Source organism: Hipposideros armiger, unplaced genomic scaffold (assembly GCF_001890085.2).
Source record: "Hipposideros armiger isolate ML-2016 unplaced genomic scaffold, ASM189008v1 scaffold_212, whole genome shotgun sequence".
Classification (NCBI taxonomy): Eukaryota; Metazoa; Chordata; class Mammalia; order Chiroptera; family Hipposideridae; genus Hipposideros; species Hipposideros armiger.
The window spans coordinates 1,972,445-1,992,666 of NW_017731562.1; the positions used below are offsets into that span (position 1 = coordinate 1,972,445).

At 34.1% G+C, this 20,222-nt stretch overlaps 1 protein-coding gene across 1 annotated transcript in view; it reads right to left on the reverse strand.

Annotated features, from left to right (window-relative positions):
• TTN (titin) overlaps positions 1-20,222 on the reverse strand; it is a 271,989-nt gene that overhangs the window by 152,173 nt on the left and 99,594 nt on the right. The window contains exons 97-123 of the mRNA XM_019654015.1: positions 19,764-20,054; positions 17,704-17,991; positions 17,021-17,113; positions 16,614-16,899; positions 15,635-15,818; positions 15,339-15,428; positions 14,975-15,242; positions 14,600-14,860; positions 12,764-12,973; positions 12,492-12,569; positions 12,363-12,389; positions 11,897-11,956; positions 11,500-11,583; positions 9,781-9,855; positions 8,777-8,830; positions 7,530-7,934; positions 7,006-7,068; positions 6,482-6,559; positions 6,240-6,317; positions 5,554-5,640; positions 5,238-5,318; positions 3,686-3,769; positions 1,340-1,423; positions 1,013-1,093; positions 788-868; positions 535-618; positions 147-248 (exon numbers count right to left, since the gene is read on the reverse strand). Coding sequence (XP_019509560.1) covers positions 147-248; positions 535-618; positions 788-868; positions 1,013-1,093; positions 1,340-1,423; positions 3,686-3,769; positions 5,238-5,318; positions 5,554-5,640; positions 6,240-6,317; positions 6,482-6,559; positions 7,006-7,068; positions 7,530-7,934; positions 8,777-8,830; positions 9,781-9,855; positions 11,500-11,583; positions 11,897-11,956; positions 12,363-12,389; positions 12,492-12,569; positions 12,764-12,973; positions 14,600-14,860; positions 14,975-15,242; positions 15,339-15,428; positions 15,635-15,818; positions 16,614-16,899; positions 17,021-17,113; positions 17,704-17,991; positions 19,764-20,054 — 3,657 coding nt within the window. The remainder of the gene's footprint in view (positions 1-146; positions 249-534; positions 619-787; positions 869-1,012; positions 1,094-1,339; positions 1,424-3,685; positions 3,770-5,237; positions 5,319-5,553; positions 5,641-6,239; positions 6,318-6,481; positions 6,560-7,005; positions 7,069-7,529; positions 7,935-8,776; positions 8,831-9,780; positions 9,856-11,499; positions 11,584-11,896; positions 11,957-12,362; positions 12,390-12,491; positions 12,570-12,763; positions 12,974-14,599; positions 14,861-14,974; positions 15,243-15,338; positions 15,429-15,634; positions 15,819-16,613; positions 16,900-17,020; positions 17,114-17,703; positions 17,992-19,763; positions 20,055-20,222) is intronic.

Consider the following 20,222-nt stretch of genomic DNA (forward strand, 5'->3'; position numbering starts at 1 on the left):
TTGACACAAAAGACTGTCTCGGAAGGCTACAACAAAAAGACGCTGATAAGGACAACTTCTACAGTAAACAACCACCTCTGCAAAGAAGAGAAGACTTTGAGGAAACATGAGCAAACTCATTTCTCCCCTCACTTTGGATCATATACCTTCGAGCTGTGTGATTTCCACTCTTTGAGGAACTGCAACAGATAGTTTTTCTCCAGCAACAAATCTTTTTTCTTCTACGACAGTTTTCTTAGAAACTTCAGCTTTAAAAAAAAAGCATTCCAGTTGAAGTTCAAGAATCAAGAATCTTAACAATTCTCTCTCCCAAGAATCTTAACAAATCTTAACAGAGTGGGGAAGATTTTTTTTACACTACAACACTTTCACTAGCAAAATGGGAAAACAAATTACATAACATATCACGAGTATATACACACAAAAATTCTATCGGAGGACAGACAAAGGGTCAGTAAGAAAAGGCAGCAAGTAGGAAAAAGCAAGAATTCACAGGCTCAAAGATTTCTGACAGAAACTTGAGACACATCCTACCTCGGGGAGGAGGAGCTTTCTTAGAGACAAGAACGGGTAATGGCGCTTTCTCCTCTGGAATGGGTTTCTTAGGCAGAGCTGGTACTTTAAAAACATTATGCTCTTTTAGAACTTCAATGTTATCTCATGAAAGCCCAGCACAAGACACAGATATACACCCACAATGCAGTCACATCACAAAACTAACAAAATCCTCATTTGCCTCGGAACATAATACTCTAAAGACGTTCTTGGGAAGACGGAAAGACAATACCTTTAGGTGGTGGAACATGCTCCTCTTTCCGAGGAATAGGCCTTTTTTCTTCAGGAACTTTCTTCTTTGGAACTTCTGGCACTTAAAGGATAGTATTTGATTTTAAAATTCTCAGAAAGGCAAATAAATGAGCAGCATAGCAATGGCAGGCCCATTAAAGAAGACATGCAATTAAAGAAGCTTGAAGGGAAGACAAGGTTATTTCATGGAGAAAGGATTAAGTACCTGCTGGTGGTGGAGACTCCTCTCTTTGAGTAACAATAGTTATTTTTTCTTCTGTGACAACCTTCTTCTGTACTTCAGGAACTTGAAAAGACATTAATTTTTAGAATTGACTTTATATTTTCCAAAGTAGCAAATGCACAGTTATTTTTTAAGAAAGCAAGCAGGTGGACACACACTTTTGTTGAATTCCCGCTTACACCATAAAACATTCATTTTTGAATTAAACTAACTAAATTAACAGATAATTAAACACAAAAATGGCTTGTACTCAAATCATATAAATAGGGCTTTTTTTTCTTAACTTTTTTACTAAGTAAGTCACTGTACCTTTAGCTGGTGGAACTTCCTTTTTCTTTGCAACAGTAACAGGAATCTTTTCTTCAGGGACAGGTTTCTTTGGCACCTCTGGGACTTAAAAGTTTTTAAAACAGAGTGTTAGTTCAGACATGTGTCACTTTTATGAACGAACACAGGCACATACACAAATCTTTGTGCAGCTAATTAATGTTGTGATAGATTTTCTATGCTTTGGCAAAATAATAAGTAAAATTAAACTATAGTGTTATAAAGGTCACAATGTGATAAACATCCCAAGGGATGTTACAGAGGCATTTAGGCAAATTTAAAAATAAGTTAAATACACAGACAAATAGGTACAGAATTCATTTTTTCTTTAGATATTGGTAGGCTTTTCATAAAAACCAACTAGTCAGCAATTACACAAACAATATGGAATGTAGTACATAGAAAAATCTCTTTATGCTTTGTATTGAGAAATGAAATCACAATAGGTTTAATTTATCTAAGACTATCTTAGACTAAGAATAAGAAGTCTTTAGAATATTGGTGTCTATACATTACTATTTTTTTCCATTTCTCTTCTGATTTTTTTTTTTGGTGCTTTCGTAGTGTATATAAAACTCAAGAAACATTATTATTCTAGAGTTGGTATCTCAATATGAATACCCATGTGTCAATGGTTTTGGGGAGTTCTGTGTGCAAAATTTTGTGGGTATGTGCATATGTGTTGTTCTCTAAGAGGCTCCATAGCTTTCAATAGGGTCTCTGACCTAACAAATGTTTACAATGGGTATAATTAATTTATTCTAAATGGTGATGATGTTGAATTTTTAATTGGCAGATGTATTTTAATAGCAAACATTATTGGCAATAATTGTTCTGATTTTAAACAGGATATTGTGCTTTTCATTTGGCAGTTTTTGTAGCTCCTGCATCTTTACACTTGCATTTGTGACACCTTGATGTAATTATACAGATATACACTATGTGTGTATATATTGTGTTATATATACATGGAATGTTTATACATATTTATGTGTATTTACTTATTTAGACACTGACATGCCTCTGTATTTTGTTCAGGAGTGATCAAATGGTTTGGTATTAATATTGATTTTAGTAATATGACATTTCCATTATAAACTTTATTTTCATATATTTATTATATTTTACAGATTAGATAATAAGAAATTATTCTTTAAAAATCATTTGATTAGGGCCAGCCGAGTAGCTCAGTTGGTTAAGAGCTCGCTCAAGAGTTGGAGCTCTGAGCAATAGCAATTCGATGCCCAGCCTGAGCTGAGCTGCTGCTGAGCTGCCAACAGGTGGCAGGATGGCTCAGCTAAAAAAAAAAATCATTTGATTAAAAATAATATCTAGAAAAAAAACAAAAAAAAGTTAAAGAAAAATAAGAAAAACAAACAAACAAATAATAATAATATCTAGAATACTGAAAGAGCCAAAAGTTTGAGTAAGAAGAAGATTTGACTCAGGAAGAAAATGCAAACAGTAGCAAGTCAGGCAAAAAGGAACACTATTTAAAATGTATGATTTCAGTAAGCCTGATATCTCCTAAAGTGGATGATGTTGAATTCTTGCAGAATCTCTCTATAACTGACCAGATGTGTGCAGTCTGTAGCTTTATTGGCTCCATAAAATAGTGTCTTTTATCACCAAAAACAAACAAACAAACAAACAAACAAACCCCCACCAAATTCAGATAACCAAAGCAAGGGATTAGCACATTTGAATCCAAACATACCTATATGAAGGGTCCCCTGATAGCTAATTAGATAATTGCAACATTTATGGCAAATACTGATGTTCAATTAATGACTTAAGAAACATGGTAAAAGTAAATGTTAAAAATCAATGTTTCCAACTCTTCAAAACTCAGCATCATTGACTTTTCAGAAGGGGGTAGTTACTAGCAGCACTGTGTACATTTTCATCTAGTTAACATTCTGTTCTGCCCAAAACTCTCCAATTGTCAGTCTTTGTACCTTGCCAAAACTCATGAATAGTGTTTTTTTTATTAAGAAACAGTCAGATAAGAGAGTAAAGGAATTTATCCAAAACATGCCTATAGCAATGAGTTTCTCTTCTTTAAGAGAGGGAAGATATTAAAAATTTAAGATAACAATCTGATATAATTACTTCTTTCAATAACACTTTTTGGTGGTACCTTTGGAGTGTTCAGTCTCAAAAATAATCTATGTCAAGAGTACGACCACTGAACCTGACAAACAAATGAAAAGCACAAGGGGCATGCAAAAGACGTAAAATAGAAAGACAGCATAGTACATATGAAGACACTATGAAGCAGAGGATGGCATTTGGGGCAAAGGGTCACGCGTGATCAGCCTGGTGTACCTTTTGGGGGAGCAGCAGGTTCCTTCTTGGGTACAGAAACAGGCTTTTTCTCCTCTGGCACAGGTTTCTTGGGAACTTCAGGAACTAAAGATACCATTGTTGAAACAGTGTTAAGAGTTCTAGCCTCCTTCTGAGACATTTAAGATTACATCAAAGCATAAACCCTCAGTAAGAGTGTAAGAATTTAGGAAGTAATTGAATATGCCGTAATGTGATGGAAATGTATGCCAAATACATCAATGCCATCGAGACATTACATACACTACATGAAGCTGACAAAGACCCAGTTAGCATGGTCTCGAGTCTAAAAATGTTACTGGTACTTGTATAACACATTACCACAGATTAATGAGATCAATATACAAAGAATTAAACATATTACAGATGGTATTTTGTTAATACACAGATCTCACAGAAAAAGATATAAGAAGACAGATGCTAAGAAATTCTTTTCAAAATTATTAGTCATGGACAGGAACTAGTTCTTCTGGGATTATTTTCTTAGGTGGCTCTGGAACTTTAAAAATAAATTGCTCTGTTTTTGAGAAATTGTGACCATAAGGCATATATTCTTGTCAGATTTAGAATTAAAATAAATGGTAGACATTTCTGTCTTATACCAAATGAATGCAAGAAAATTGTGTGTTAGAAACAAGGGTAAAGAGAGATAGACAAATGGCTAACCAGAAAATGTTGTGACTTATTCACCTTTAACTACAGGCCCCTCCACTTCCCTAGGAAGAGGTCGGGGCACCCTTTCCTCAGGTACAAGTGCCTGTTCCTCAGACACCAGTTTTAGTAAATTAATTTTTATAAAACAGCTGCATTAGAACAACTGCATTAATTATCTTAAATATTGTCAGTAGTATTTTAAATGTTTAATAATTTGACTGGAGCTGGTGGGGGTGTGGGGAGCCCTAATTTGTTGCCACTGCCAATTTCTGAATTCTGATTTCCGTGGTGGTGTTAAATACTCCCACCTTGGCTACCAGCCATGACGTCATTGTCACAGAGTTGGGAAGAGATGAACAGTTAAGTAGCACACTATTATCTAGTCTTTCCACCACACAAATTCAATCAACATAAACAACCTCAGAAGTATAGATAATAGTCAAGGGCAGTAAAATAGGAAGCAATGAGTTTTGAGTATTTATTACCATAGTTTTTAATATAATTTATTTAATTGTGAGTCTACATAATTTAACTTTTAATCATGGAAGTGTTAAACACTGGGTAGCAAAATTTCTGAAAATTTAACCATCAGTTCTGGTGAGTAGGTATGAGCTGACCCCAGAACATTGTATTTCTATTTCCAAATATAGCTGGTCAGTAGATTGTAAGCTCTCTGAAGCAGTCAACAGCCTCCAGTAACTTTCATTCCTCTTTCCTGTACCCTTCTCATGGTCTTCCTATCCCCCTATGATATCCTTTGAACATAGTGGCTATAAGTCTACTGATTGTGTGGCTAAATCTATTATTTAATGTTATCATATTCAGATGTTTACGATGGAACTTTTAAAAAGATTTTAAACTTAGAATGAATCATTAATACCTTTAGGTGGAGGCTCAGTCTTTTTGGAAACAGCAACATGAATTTTCTCTTCAGTAACAGTTTTCTTTTTTACCTCAGGAACTTGAAAAAATGTACAATTTTAATTATAAGAATGCCATACTGTGAATGATAGTTGTAATTTACAAAGAATATTGAAATATAAATTAAAACAGACACAAATGTGAAATGAAAGATGACAAAGAATTACAAGGAGACAGAGATGCCTACATAATCACAAAGTAGATAAGAAGAAGAGGGGTAAAGATCCACGGAAAGCCCTTCTATTTGAGCCCCCACATTCAAATCTGCTTTATACCTGTGACTGACACCTCCTCCTCTGTGTGAGAAGCAAAGAACACCTTTTCTTCTGAAATAACCATCTTCTTTGTATGCACAGCTGGTACTTTAAAGAGAGTATTTCACATTAGTATTTCTTTTTCTAGGACAAGACATCAGATTGAATACATAAATCACACATTATATTTAAGTCTTTAGACACAGAATGAGTGGGTTAATATGATAGCCTGAGAACAAATTCAGTATTTACAAGAAAACAAATCATGTTTTGATTTATAGGGACAAACACCCATACAGACTTTATTAAACGTTATTAAATGGGAATCAAATAGACACAACTTCTTCACATGTAATGTGGTGCTTTTCCAAATCTGTTAGAGTCTATTGATATAAATGAGAGGATGGGGAATATTCTATGCAATGGGATCCATTGCATAGTAAAGTTAGAAGATTACTCATTAAACATAAAACCTTCCTTAAATTAAAAAAAAACTATAATTTTACAGCAAAACTAGAAACAAAGCTATAGAATGTTATTATTTATTTAAATTATGCATATGTGCAACTCAACATAAAATGTGTATTATATAAGACTGTCTTCACTTTGGTGGTCCAGATTTGTGAATTGTTTAGTAATATATGTACACATAGCCATATACATTAAAAAGTGATTAAAACCTGTAGTTGAAAGACAAAGATGTATACCTTTCACTTCAACAACTTCTTCCTGCACTGGAGTCCGAGAAGGTTTTTGTGGAACAATCTTCTTGGAAACTTCGGGTACTTAAAAAATATGTACAAATATATTTGTATTGTGACGAATACTGCTTTGCACAAAAATTTAAAATACCTTAGTTTAGACGACTATATAAATAACTAACGTGAATATATGTTAGTAAACAGATCATTTGTGTACATGGTACTAGAAATGTTTTAAACGATAATACCTTTGGTGACTTGAACTTTTTCTTCCTCCATTCTTCGAGAAGTCTTTTCGATTTTTTCGACTACTGGCTTCTTTACAACTGCAAGTATTTTAAAGAAATTGCAGCAGTTTTAGAATTTCTATTAAACTAGTCTCTCTCTCTCTCTCTCTCTCTCTCTCTCTCTCTCTCTATATATATATATATATATATGTATACATAAATATATATGTATATATATGTGTGTGTGTAACTATTTTTAGAGAGAGACAGGTTTGGTACTCTGAACTTTAAGTTAATTTCTGTACTTCAAGTATTTTGGTTATGTATTTTATTTTATATTTACCATAACAATCTTTTTATCATCTTTTCAATTTTTGCATTAAATGCATTAGATAGATATTCTAAGAAAGAATTCATTAACACAGCAAAGCTTAGAGAAGAAGTTGTGCCTATTGGATTGAGCAGGTGATTTTGTACATCTTTGCCAACAAGCCATGATAATGATGTTGATGCTCTCATCTACTTAAATCATTCCAATTACATACCTTTAAGAGGTGGTGCTTTTTTCTCTTCAGGTACCTTTGCTGGAATTTTTCTCTCATGCGATTCTTTAGTGAAAACACAGGAATAAGAAAGGGCGCTTAAATAGGTAAGTTCTAATAGGTTGTATAAATTGTAAATGAAATGTTAAGAATAACATAATGTGTACAGTATTGTATTTGGGATCTTTATTGCTAACATGATCCCTCATGCTGGATTTAGAATCAGGATCAAGCAGAGATGCAGGAAGGCCCTGAAAGTAAAACTTGAACTTCTGCTTTAGAAAATAGTGCTTGGAATTTAGTCATAGTAGTAGCACTAAATGATACAACTTACAATGTCAAAGCATGAAAGTAGCTGAAGAAAGCGACTCTTTTAAAGATTGCTTCTAAAGATTTCTAACCTTAGAAACAACGGAAATGATTGTTTTCTCTATATCTGTTGCAAATCAGGTTAATGACATGGAAAGCATGAATAAACTGAGCAAAAATGATGAAAAGAGAAAAAGGATCACCCAGTTAATACATACCTTCATAAACCTCTTTTTGAACTTGAATTACTTCTCTTTCTCTGTAAGTTTCCTCCCACTCTTCCTCCCCTTCATCATAACCTTCTTCCCTTTCATAGTATTCTTGCCCCTCTTCAAAATCTTCTTCCCATTCCTCATGAACTTCCTTTTTAGCTTCTACTTTGGTCTCTTCATAGTCTTCATCAGGTTCTTCATAATAAGGTTCTTCAAATGGCTCCGTATATGGCTCTACTTCTAGTTCGTCATAAGGTTCTTCCCAAGGTTCTATGTAGACTTTCTTCTCCTCATAGACTGCTTCCTTTTTCTCATACACAGTTTCTTTTTGTTTCTGAACCTCTTTCTTTCTAGTTATGGTCGTGATTTTCACTTCTTCAGCTTTGGAGGATACATCAACAATTTCAGGAGCTAAAATAAATAAATGAATGACAATATTAGCATATTAATTGTATCCATACAGTTACTTTGTTAAATGAAAGGCAAGTATTATATCAGTATTATATTGATGATTTATGTTTTCTTTGTGTTGGCTTCATTTAAATTTTGGTTAACCATGGAACACTATCAGACTATCAAGATACACTCTTAATTTGAGGATTTTTCTAGTGTGCACAAAATGGCATTCAGTAAATATTATCAGATGACCTATGTTCCATTGTTTTATGGGGGCTCCAGTTTGCAAAACTCTTAGTTTCTTCCCATGGAATATTTTAATATTTAATCATTTTATGGAATTTATATTTAACGTTGCTGCAGTTAACCTTTACTTAAATTTCTAACTATTCTTTCAAAAACATTTCTTATTTTAAAGCTACATTTTGACGATCAAATATGACTCTTTAGCCAGTTTAATAAAGATAATGTTTAAAATTACATAACCAAATAAGTTAGTTGCTTTTATATAATTTTTAAAAAATCTTTAAGGCTAACATTACTTATACGATCCTGAACATTGTTAGCTACAATTGAAACAATCAGACATGACGCCCCTCCCCTCTTTAGCCCTCACCACTTCTTTCCCTGTGTCCATTGCACTCAGGCTACATAAACATCTTCCTGCGAGTCCTTTCCTGGGATTGGAGAAGTATGAAGTAGCCATCATTTCTAATGCTCTTTTTAATACAGCAGAGGAGATTCTATAATTTTACAAGAAGCTAAAAGCCTCCTATGTAAAAATATGAATACATAGCAGAGATGCAAATCTCTGGAGTAAATAGAATAAAAATATTTAATAATTTGTTTTTATTTACCTTTTGCTGGAATTAAGGCAGTAGGAGGTGGGGGCTTCTTGACAGCCTCTGGGGCTTAAAAAATATAAAATACATGTGAATTTTTAGATTATGCATTTTTCAAGGTTCACTAATCCTGTGACCATTACTAATATACCAAATGTTTTCATAATTTCTAAATTTAGCTCATCAGAAATGCTGTGCAATTAATGAAAATGCAGGAAATCTGAAGTTTTATTCTAGTTTATGTAGATTAAACATCATTTAAATGAAAATAAAACATGAGAATATTCAGTATGTCTAATGCTAAAAAATAATGCATGCTTAGTTTTTTCATTGATTAACTGCAAAGTTCAGGAACTTTTTAAAGTTTATGCTTTTTGAACTTCATTTTATTCTGTAACATTTCACAAATTACCACTCAGAAGAAAGTCTCAGTGAACGGTGACCTTTGCTCCTGGATTCTCCTTCTTTTAGGAGGTTGTTGTATTTAATCTTAGTCAAATGGGTAAATAAATTTGCCTATTTGCTTACATTTAGTTTCCCTATCTATTTCCTAAAAACATTCCATGATATAAAAAAAATTCAAGTAATGAAAGTGATCTTCCTCCAAATATTATTTTTTTTTTCTGCACATATTAGCATTTACTCAGGGGAGCCAGAAAGGATGCTGAGTTGGGCTGCAGCAACCACCTGAAATTAGCATCAGTCTTTTTATTGGTGTGACTTGATCAAGACCATCCGTTGGACTACAGGGCAGTGCCTTCTTTAAATCACCACCCAGAGATAACAAGAATTGTCTGGTTGCCACTGGGTACCATGGACAAACACAGGCACTGGAGAACAGGGCTGAGAAAGACAAAGTGAGGACTGTGTCAAGGAACAGGGTGACAGTAAGTGAAGGAGTAGGTACCATTTTCTGTGTTCAAACTCTTATCCTCCTGTACTTTCCACTACTTGGGATTTAAAATTTTTAACCAAGAGAAAAGCAGTAAGACCAAGTTTTGATTAATTCATTATAATACCTTTAGGTGGTGGTGCCTCTTCTTTGGGCTTTGCGACAACTTTTTTGGTATCTTTCTTCACAGCTTTTTTGGTCACTAAAAAATATGATGTCAGATATAAATAACCAAAATGTTTTTAGGAAACTAGGAGGTTTGTTGAGATATATTTTCATATTTTGATGGTAACAATAGCCTCTGTGCTTTATATTGCAAGATACCTATTTCAGAAAGATCTTGGACTAGAATGAAAAAAATATTTTTGGAGGGAGATAGAATATGTAGGGTGATCTTACATCTTCACTGATTTTATGCCTGCTTAGAGTTAAAATTTTTCAAAACATCGAGAAAGAACCTAAGTGGTATCATAAATGGATAAAGTACACATTTTCATTTTTATTTCACTTAGGTAAGAACACTTTAAATTTGTCAGGAAGAATAATAACATGTGAGTTAGTAAAACTAAAGTTCTATCTGTAATATACTGTGGAAGTTTTCTTTTGTTGTTACTGATCTTATATTATAGCTTGATCATGGCCTTATGATCATGATAAAGCTTATATTATAGCTTTATCATAATCAAATCATAACTTGATTATGGTTCCTAGTATTCATGAATAAATAACACTGTTTTCAATTTTTAAAATATGACTTAATGTCTCAATTTCCCAGTAGGTACTCAAACAGAGCCATGTTGACAGTAACACTCAAAGAATAAATCATTCATTCAGATAAATGATTATTTGTGACAATAAACATAAATGGAAATCTTATTTATGATTTTTTATTTTTGTTTCTGCTATCAGAAGTAGATGAAATATATTTAACTAGGTTCACATAAATTATAAAAATGCTTTTCTTTGTTATTGAGATTGTATTATTCACAAAACTGAAAGTTTTTTTGTTTGTTTTTAACTGAATTTCTCTTGAAGCTGGCTGAAAAATAGCTCAAGCTTTTGACACCAATTGTAGTGAATATTACGGGACTAGCATGTCAAATCCTGAAAACTACTCCAGTTGTGGTGGCGTGGCTACAGAAACATGTGACTTGGACATGAAGAACTTTTCCTGATGATGCTGGGAGAATTCTGACAGCAATTCAGAACTCCCCAGAACTCTAGAAAGTCCCATGCAGTCTGTTGACTGATTTAGTCCAGCAGTTTTGGAGCACTATTATTACAATTTATCCATTGAAATATTTGAGAGGGGCAAGTCCCTGGCACACTCAAGAACTCCTTATTGGCAAGTTCATTCCTTAACTTTAAAAAAAAAAAAAGGTCAAATGTATCAAAGATATTCTAAATCCTATTTTTGTAGCAAAATAGTAAATTTAAAGAGCATTTAACATTGTGATTCAGAAAACAACACAAACTATAATTTTCAACTTGACCTATACGCTAATATGTTTATTTCCATAGGCTTCACTAGAAATCGATTGTATTATTTCATGGTTATGGGCAGTAGAAAAACATAATACATGAAATCAGTATGCCATTAATGTTTAAATTATTCCATTAAAATATTTGAATATTAAGAATCATATTTGGCCTGTCTGATGATGTTCAGACTTGTAGGCTCATGTCTTATGTCTTTACCTAGTTAATACTTAAAGCAAATAATTTACATTTTGAAAGACAATTCAACTTGTTGACAATTAGAGGGCCAACATGTTGCATTAAACATTTCCAGGTCTGCAATAGTTAAATTCTATATTTTGACATTTAGGTAGATAACATATAATACCTTCAATGCGTTTTGCTGGTGGTTTCTTTTCTTCAGGTGATGGGAGCAACACAGGGATAGGAGGAGCAACTGTAGGAGGGATTTCTGAAAAAAAAAAAAAAACAGAGGCCATAATCAGTTATGTGGCTTGGTTTCCCATTTTGTGTGTAGCAAAAAGTCTCATGAATTTCTTTCAGTCCTTCAAAGGAGTTATAGTACCAGTCATCAATCAGAGAAAATAAAAAATAGCATATATTTATAATTGTCACTACTCTTTTGCTTTGATTTTTAATTACACAGTGAAGAATACAAGAAAGGAGCTAGCTGTTCTGGCTCTCTGCTATGGCTGGGCATTGAGAACTTCCTAGTGGTAGAATCCTGTTGCTCCAAGTCCACGTGTTTTGGTGCTGGAGCTTACCTTCTGGTGGCACTGCTCTGATAGGCATGGTCGGGATTGGAACTCTGGAGTCAGGAATATCTGAAAAGGGGCATTTAATGATAAGCATAGAGGGACTGAAAAGAGGTATTTATTAGACAACTAAGATGTGTCTGATTGGCAGGCATTTCCAAGAGCAGAATTTAACATATAGACACAGACCACACAGGCAAGTTACATATGCAATCATACAGGCAAATTTACTCCCTGTGAAAATTTTTGTTCTATCGCCACACCGTTTGGCATGATTTTAGATATCAGTCGAATGAGACTTTATTATCTCTAATTTCCCACACTCACAAAGCCTAACATTTGTATTATTATTCCTAAAAATAATTTTACTGAAATAATGAGATAATATTTTTAGACATTTTAGTTTGGCTTCTATCATTTACATAATTATACTGAATGTATTGTAAGCAAGGATTGATTTTTTTTTTCAACTTACCAGGAGGCTTCATCTCAAATTTGATTTCTGCAAAGGAAAAGAAAAAAATAACATTTTTGAATTTAGAATTGTGTCGGCAGGCTATTTTGTTTCCGACTGCAATGTGGTTTTAATATGGTATTTTCTCACCTTTAGTTGTTAAGTACAGCTCTGCTGTGCTTCTCGCTTCTCCTCTTGGCTCCAGGCGAGCAATTACTGAATAGACACCTAAGGAAAATAATCATCCAACATTTGTTTTCTGATGTTTGTAAATAGCACTTCTTTATTTCAATATAATATGTATTGATTTATACGTCTCTTTCCTAAAAAAGCATTCTCTTTAGGATTACTAGGGTAGGAATATATAAAACAGACAAGTTTTAAATTATATATATTCACAGGGACACTCTTAACTACATTACCTTCATCATCCGGGGTCACGTTGTGGATGGTCATATAATGGCAGCGGCCATCATTTCTAAAGTTGTATTTCTGGCTCTCAGTCAGTTCTGTTGGTCCTTTGTACCATGTTACAATGGCATCATCAAAGGACACTTCACACTCGAAGGTGGCAGATTGATGCTCGCTCACCACAATGTTCTGTATGCGCTTGGTGAATTGAATTGGCTCAGCTGTTTAAGGACAAAGAGAGTTCAAAGTTAGACTGTATCGGAAGGAATTTCACTGTGCTTTCCCCTCAGATATTTAGTCTCCATCTTTTTATCCAATTGGAAAATAGCAGAAAAATGCTGAAAATATGAAACAAGGAGAAAATGCACTTCTTTGCACCAGTAACAAAAAATTATCCCAACACTTAAATGTATTCCTACAGGATCAATGTAGAAAAGCATAAAGAAGTCCCTGAAAGTCCTTAAAATATTTACATGAAGGCAATAGTCACAGGTGCTTCTAACCCAAAAACCAAATTAAATTTTGAAGATGTTAATGAAATGGGAGGTTCAAAACAAAGGGAACATAAACTTAATTTTATTCTATAATTTATTCCCCTTTGAAATTCTTTCTTTCCTCTGTAAAATAATTTTGCTATTCAGGATCTAGAATTAGTTATTATTTGACATGTATACCTTTTCCCGTGTAATCATTTCAAACTCAATAGGAAACCAGCAGTTCTAAATTTCAGAAGATTCATTTCCAAGAGTTCTGAAACCTGCTTTATAAGCACCCGTGGGCATGCACGAAGGGGTTAACCCAATGAGTGTGGTAGGGGTGTCTAAAGGGGAATGGGCTGGAGGGGAGGGGACTCCTGCAAACATTCATCAGGAAGTCCAGAATCAACGTATAATAGTATCATGGACATCTTAGATATCATATGTACCTTGGTGAGCTTTTATTTTTTGGAAGGATCATATAAAAATATGCATTATTTAAAAAATGATAAGTGGTTCCACCTGGATCCTTTAACTGTTTAACATTTTTGAACTTTAAAATATAACTAGTCATTGGTATCCACTGTAAAGCAAATCAGAGAAGTTGAAATGCTTATTATATATAAGAAGTCACATAGTTGTACTTCAACAACTACAAATGGGCACTGAAAACTGGAAGTAGATATTATCATTATAGCTAAAATGTTACTTAATGCAGTCTAAGGGTGCCATCAGATAGTTCAAACAATCAAAGAATTAAGAAATAAATATTTTTGCTCCTAAGTCTCAAGATTTCACTTTATTTCAAAGGTTCAGAAGGTTAAAATAGGATCCTCATATAAAATAATTATTTTTGAAAAATAGCTGATAATCCTACATCACATATTTTGTTAATTTTATTTATAAAGTTTCATACAGATAGAGTCAAATTAATTCCTATAAACAAAATATTAACTCCTAGCTTAGATCTTCTAGATCTATAGCCATGCTATCTAGTCCTTTCCAAGATTTCTTTCTAGGAATCAGAATCATAGATGTGAGCATTGTGAAATTTAGTAGAATTGTAAAGAATTATTGAATTTAGAAGAATGATGGAATTTAACAGAAATAACTGTTAGAAAGTCATGTCTTAGTTAGGCTGAAATCTGCTTCTGGTCAAAAAGAACTGTGCAAGAGAATTGACACTTATGTGAACATTTCCCTTTTGACGTATAAATTTTGAGATGTGAGCAAATGCCATGAATATGTGTGTTGGGAAATGAGAACACACAAGCACTCTGGGGTATGTTTGATGGCAGAGTTGCAAGGGTCCTGCACACCCTTTGCCATTGACTTATGCTGTAATAAATCCATCCACAATCTTTCACCCACCTTCAATCTGGAGCTCTGCTGAAGTCTCTAGGTCTTTGTGTTTGCAGGTGTATTGTCCTTGGTCTTCTGCTCGGACATCAGCAATGGTCAGTTTATGGACTTTGTGTTCCACTTCCATTTTATGTCTACCTTGGGGTTTAAGGATTCTTCCATTTCTGAACCATTCAGATTTTACATTTGGCACAGAAAACTGGCAAGTCATGGTGCAAGTCTGGCCTTCTTTCAAAGTAACGTCCTGTAGATGCCTCTCCCAAGCAGGCTCTGTTGGAATGACACAACACACGTTTTGTTCAACATCACATGCAGGTTTGCTCAACAGTAAGTTAATCTCACAAGGTTTTGGGTTTTTTTTAATATAAAACTTTTTTCACTTACCAATTACAGTTAATTTGGCACTAGCAATGTGTGGACCACACACCAATCTGTAATTTCCCTGATCTTTAAGTTGACAGTTTTTTACTCTGAGTATATGTCGATCACCATCAATGCTTATTTCAAATTTATCACTGGGTTCCAATTTTACAGTCCCTTTGTACCATGAAAGCTTGATTTCTGGATAATTAATCTTAATGTCAATTTCAAACTCAGCGTCATTATCTTTCAAAACGGTCTGATTTTCAATGTCCTTGATTAGAGTGACAGGCTATGAGAATAAAGAATTAAAATGCATTAGTCACTCCTTCCTTTAAAATTCCCAATAATAATTTGTTCACTTTATTATCAGCATATTTTATTTTACCTCTGTCTGTGACAGCCTTTGCTGAATAAATGATACAAGTTCTTCAAATTCCTTTTCTTCCTTCTCTGACTTCTCTACTTCCTCAATTTCCTGAGGAGAAAAAAAAGATGATCATTACATATGAAATAAAATTTGAATTAGAGGATGCATAATTATGTTCTGCTTCCATTCTTGATGCTGCTTAGGTTATATTAAATAATCTCACACAACTATAGGGTTCTGGAAATTCAAAGGGCATATGTTAGATGTTTCAAATGTGAATTTCTAAAGATGATGCTAGATACAAAAGATCATACCAATCTATGTGTCTCCTCTTGTTGACTTTGCTTTAGCAGTTCAAATGCTTGAAGAAGACCACGGAAGTCTGTGATTCCGTACATGCGGGCATATTTTTCATATTCTTTAGGATCAACATTTTTGAGAAGTTCCATTATATCAATTTCCTCTTCTTCCCCAGAGCCTCTTTTTAATGCTGGAGTCCTAAATGAAATAAGAAATAAACCTTAATCATCGGTCTTGTACTTATTTTGAATTGTCTATCATCATTCAAAGATTATAAATGTCATTAAAAGTTGTTTTTTCCCTCACACAGGAACAGCTCTGTGTCCTTTATTCAAGAAATATTAACTTTACTATGTTAACTGTGAAACGATAAAAAGTGTGGATTTGGAGATGGAGTGGATTAAGGCCAATTGATAAAGAGTTTGAGAAAGGAAAAAATAGCAGAAACATTTATGTAAACTTTACAAATGAAGAGCCTAATGAAAGAATTACAAGGAAAAATAATAACAGCAATAGAAAGCATTAATAAGGGATAAATATCATATATCATGGAAAAGATGTGTGGAAATTAAATCTTGATTAATTTAATAATCCAGTGATTATGTCGAAACATAAATGGTGTTGAAATTATTGGTAATTATGAAAAATGGTTAAAATAGTTAATCTAGGAAATGATTCAGAGCATGAGAAATAATATATAGAAACAAAAATCTTATACCTAGATAAACACAGTTTTCTATACAGGCCATTTCCTTTGTTTAAAATTTTAATAAACATTCACCTCATTCTCAAAACTTTCTCATGATTATTCAGAAATTGATCTTAATGAGCCACTAACTTCCTCCCAAATATTGTGTATTTGTTTAACTGTTTCTATTAAAAATGTCTGTGTGCTTATGTTCTTTCACAATCTGAATCTTGGAAGGGATGGTTCGTGCCTCTTGAGAGATCTCTTTTGTGAGTGGAAAACTATGGTTTTTTTATTGAACTTACTTTTTCAGCATTGCTCTAAGATCTCCTTCAATTTTCTCTTGTTTCTTCCTTTCGTCCACCTGTAGGTTAACATTACTTTCAATTTCACCATGTTTGTTAAATGCGACACATCGGTATAACCCAGAATCGGTTTTTGATGTGTCTTTAATCTCCAGCTTTGCTTCGTCGCCTGTCTGGTGGATAAAAATGCGACCTCCTTGGTTCAGTTGTCTCCATTTCCCTTTTGTCCATTTCACGTTGGGGATTGGATCACCGCCAACTTTTGCAATGAATGTTGCAGTGGTTTCTAAGGAATATTGAAAACACATGAATGAAAAACTTAATTTTCTGAAATCAGCTCTTCCAACATTAAATCAGTAGTAAAATGTACAAGATCGATGAAGGTGTATTTTTCATGAAGTACTTACTTTCTACTACCCTGATACTCTGAGGTTCTGACACGAAGAAGAGTTTCCCGTCTACAGCTGCTTTCTTAGCTGCTGGGACAGCAGCTGGTTTCTCTAAAAAACACATTCACATGTTTTGTTGTCATAATTACCTTAAGACTGTAATAAGTAATTCTCTTTGTAAAATAACTTTTAGGAGTTTGGATAGTCACAAATATCATGCATTCTGGGACTAACTGTATACGAGAGTGGATTACAGAAGATCAAGCAGTGTCATCATACACATTTATAACTAGTTGTAGCTATCACATGCAGATTGCACTAGAATCACATTAGTAGTATCAAATCTTGTATTTCTAGACTTGGCTTTATTATACAGTAGTCCGCCTGGGCCATGACATCAGGCTACCTTTGTCACATTATTACAGCATCATTTGGAACCTCACTTAGTTACAACCTCTTGTATATGGTGAAAAAGGTTCAAGAGATATGAGGGGAAACGGGGTAATTTCAGATAATTCATATTGAAATTATTTCCATTAAATTATCTCATACTTCAGTTATAATAAGGAGGCTATAAATTGCAAATGAGCGATAACTGATGTTTCTAAAACTTTAAATTCATTCTGATTTAAATTGTAAAAAATAAATAAATGTGAGCAGTTGTTGGCTTAATCTGAATAATACTTTTGAGGTGTCTGTACCTTTCACAGTCACTTTTGATTTGGAAGTGTCACTTCCAGCCACATTTGAAGCTTTGCACACATAATCCCCCGAATCTGCTTTAGTCACATCCTTGAGTTCCAGCACAGCGGTCCCATTACTAAAGCTGAAGCTGCATCGGTCCGATGACTTTATTTCCCTGCCAGTCTTCAACCATTGGATCCTGATGGGCTCCGAACCCTGCACATGGCAGCTGAGCTGTACAAATTCGCCTTCACTCACTGTGACTGGCGTAAGGTGCTGATCAAACACAGGTGGCTTCTTAGGTTCTGGAATTTAAAAGGCATTTTTAAACATAAAATCACAAGGAACATAAAAGGAACATGAAGACAAATAAGCATTAAATTCCAGAAAGAAACAAGTTTTGCCTCTAACAGGTAACACCCGTTGCTGAAGCAGAACTGAATCACGGTGCCTGGTGGATGCCTTTCTGAAGTCAATGGTTACATTTGTTGGATTTTTAAAAAAAAGATAAACATTTAAAAACAAACAAAGAACAGATGCCATGCCACCCATAAATCACCAAGCATCTGTGTCCTCATTAAGCACTGCAAACATTGCACTGGCAGTTATTATAACTCCGGTGCACACTATTGATTCTTTCAAACCTGGGTACAGCTGCATTTTCGCTGAACTCTGAAATCTAAGGGCTTATTGGGGAATTCTGCTTGTCTGGAGCAGCAATTCTTGCTACCCTCTGGGGAAGAAAGCCAACATTTGAGTAATCCGTGAGCCCACATCTTAATATGTGATGTTCTCTGATGTTCATCTTTAACGATTAAATGCAGCTACAGTCGCATTTACAATCCAATCCTTGCTCAAAGGAATTAGGAGTTGAAACTCAGTGTGCAAATAAAAACCAATGAAGAAGACACAAGTAACATGATAGCAAGGCCATGTACAGCTCAGTGTTATGTAATGATTTTATTCAGCTGTTCTGAGACCTTATATATAAGAAGAACAAGGCAATATTCATGATTGTGACCATTAAAATTTCTGAGGGCTACACTTTTTTTTAACTCTATACACAAATTAACCTCAGAAGTCTATAGAAAGTATTATTTACTCAATTGCAAAAGCATCAGGAATGTAAATCATGAATATAAGTCACTGCCAAGCATATATTTTCCATTTTACTAATCATGTTTTAAAACTAAATGTCCTTAAGTCCGATTGAGTAATGAAATGCGAATTTTAGACAGCTCAATGATATTAGCCTGTGAGTGATATTAACGTATTATCTGTGCACCCTGAAATGATGAACTATATTCACCAGCATTGGTAATAAATTTCAAGCTGCTTTAGGAGGTTAGTTTGTAAAATGATTTTGACGAACCTATATTGTAATTACCTGGGTGAAGCCATTATGGTCAGAGAATCAGACAGAAAAGATGCCCTTAAACAATATAGTCTATTTCTTTGCCTCAAGCTGTTACTATGTATTTAAATACATCTTCCATAATGATATGCAACATCATTCCATGCATCTTTTTTTCTTTTTAAGCAAATTGACTCTGTTATCTGGGATTAATATGCATTTACAGGCTAAAAGCTTTGGCAATATATGTCAAACAATAATCATTTAGCAATATACTTAGAAAAGGGAATGTTCCAGAATGTGAGATAACATATAATTAGCAAAACTAATACAATATTCAATAATGAAAATCTAAGAATATATCAAAACACATGTGCTTCATAAAAATTTATATGTCCCACATGAATTTCAAAGTAAACTTAGTCTTCTAGCTGCCTGAGAGACTTTGGGGATACGATTTACAAGCTAAGTTTTTTTGCTCCATCTATGATAGGACATCTACTTTGCTGGGCCATGTAATTACATTAAAAATAATCCATATTTTAAGAAAACATATATGGAATTATGTCAGGCCAATTAAATAATGTAGATTTATATCTGTTATAACTTACGTGGTCAACAGAGTTGAAGAGGAAACACACATATCAGAAGAAATGCACATGGTTATCTCATACAGGCAGTGAAGGAAACTGCAACAGCTTGGGGGCTGTGAGGATAGCTCACCTTTGATGACAACTGAAGACGTACACAGAGCAGAGCCTGCGTCATTGGACAATTTGCACGTGTACAAACCAGCATCGCCCGGGCCTGCCTTCTTGACTTGCAGCAGCAGGGTGTTGTTCTTGAATGTGATTTCACAGTTGGAAGTTGGATGTAACTCTATGTTATTCTTGTACCAAGAAACGGTTATTGGCTGGGAACCGGCAATGCGGCCCTCAAGTTTGAAAGAATTCCCTTCTGACTCTTCTACCGTCTCTGAGAGTTTTTTAGTGAAACTTGGTGGGGTGAGCCGCTCTGCAAGAATTACAAAGATAAATGAAGTGGAATGCAGATGTAGGTTATTAATATTAGGCTTTTCAAGAAAAAGAAGTCTGTTTTTTGTTGTTAAAAGTCAATGCTTTTATGGAGTAGTAGAAGAGGGAAAAGGGGGTCAAATATATGGTGATGGAAGGAGAACTGACT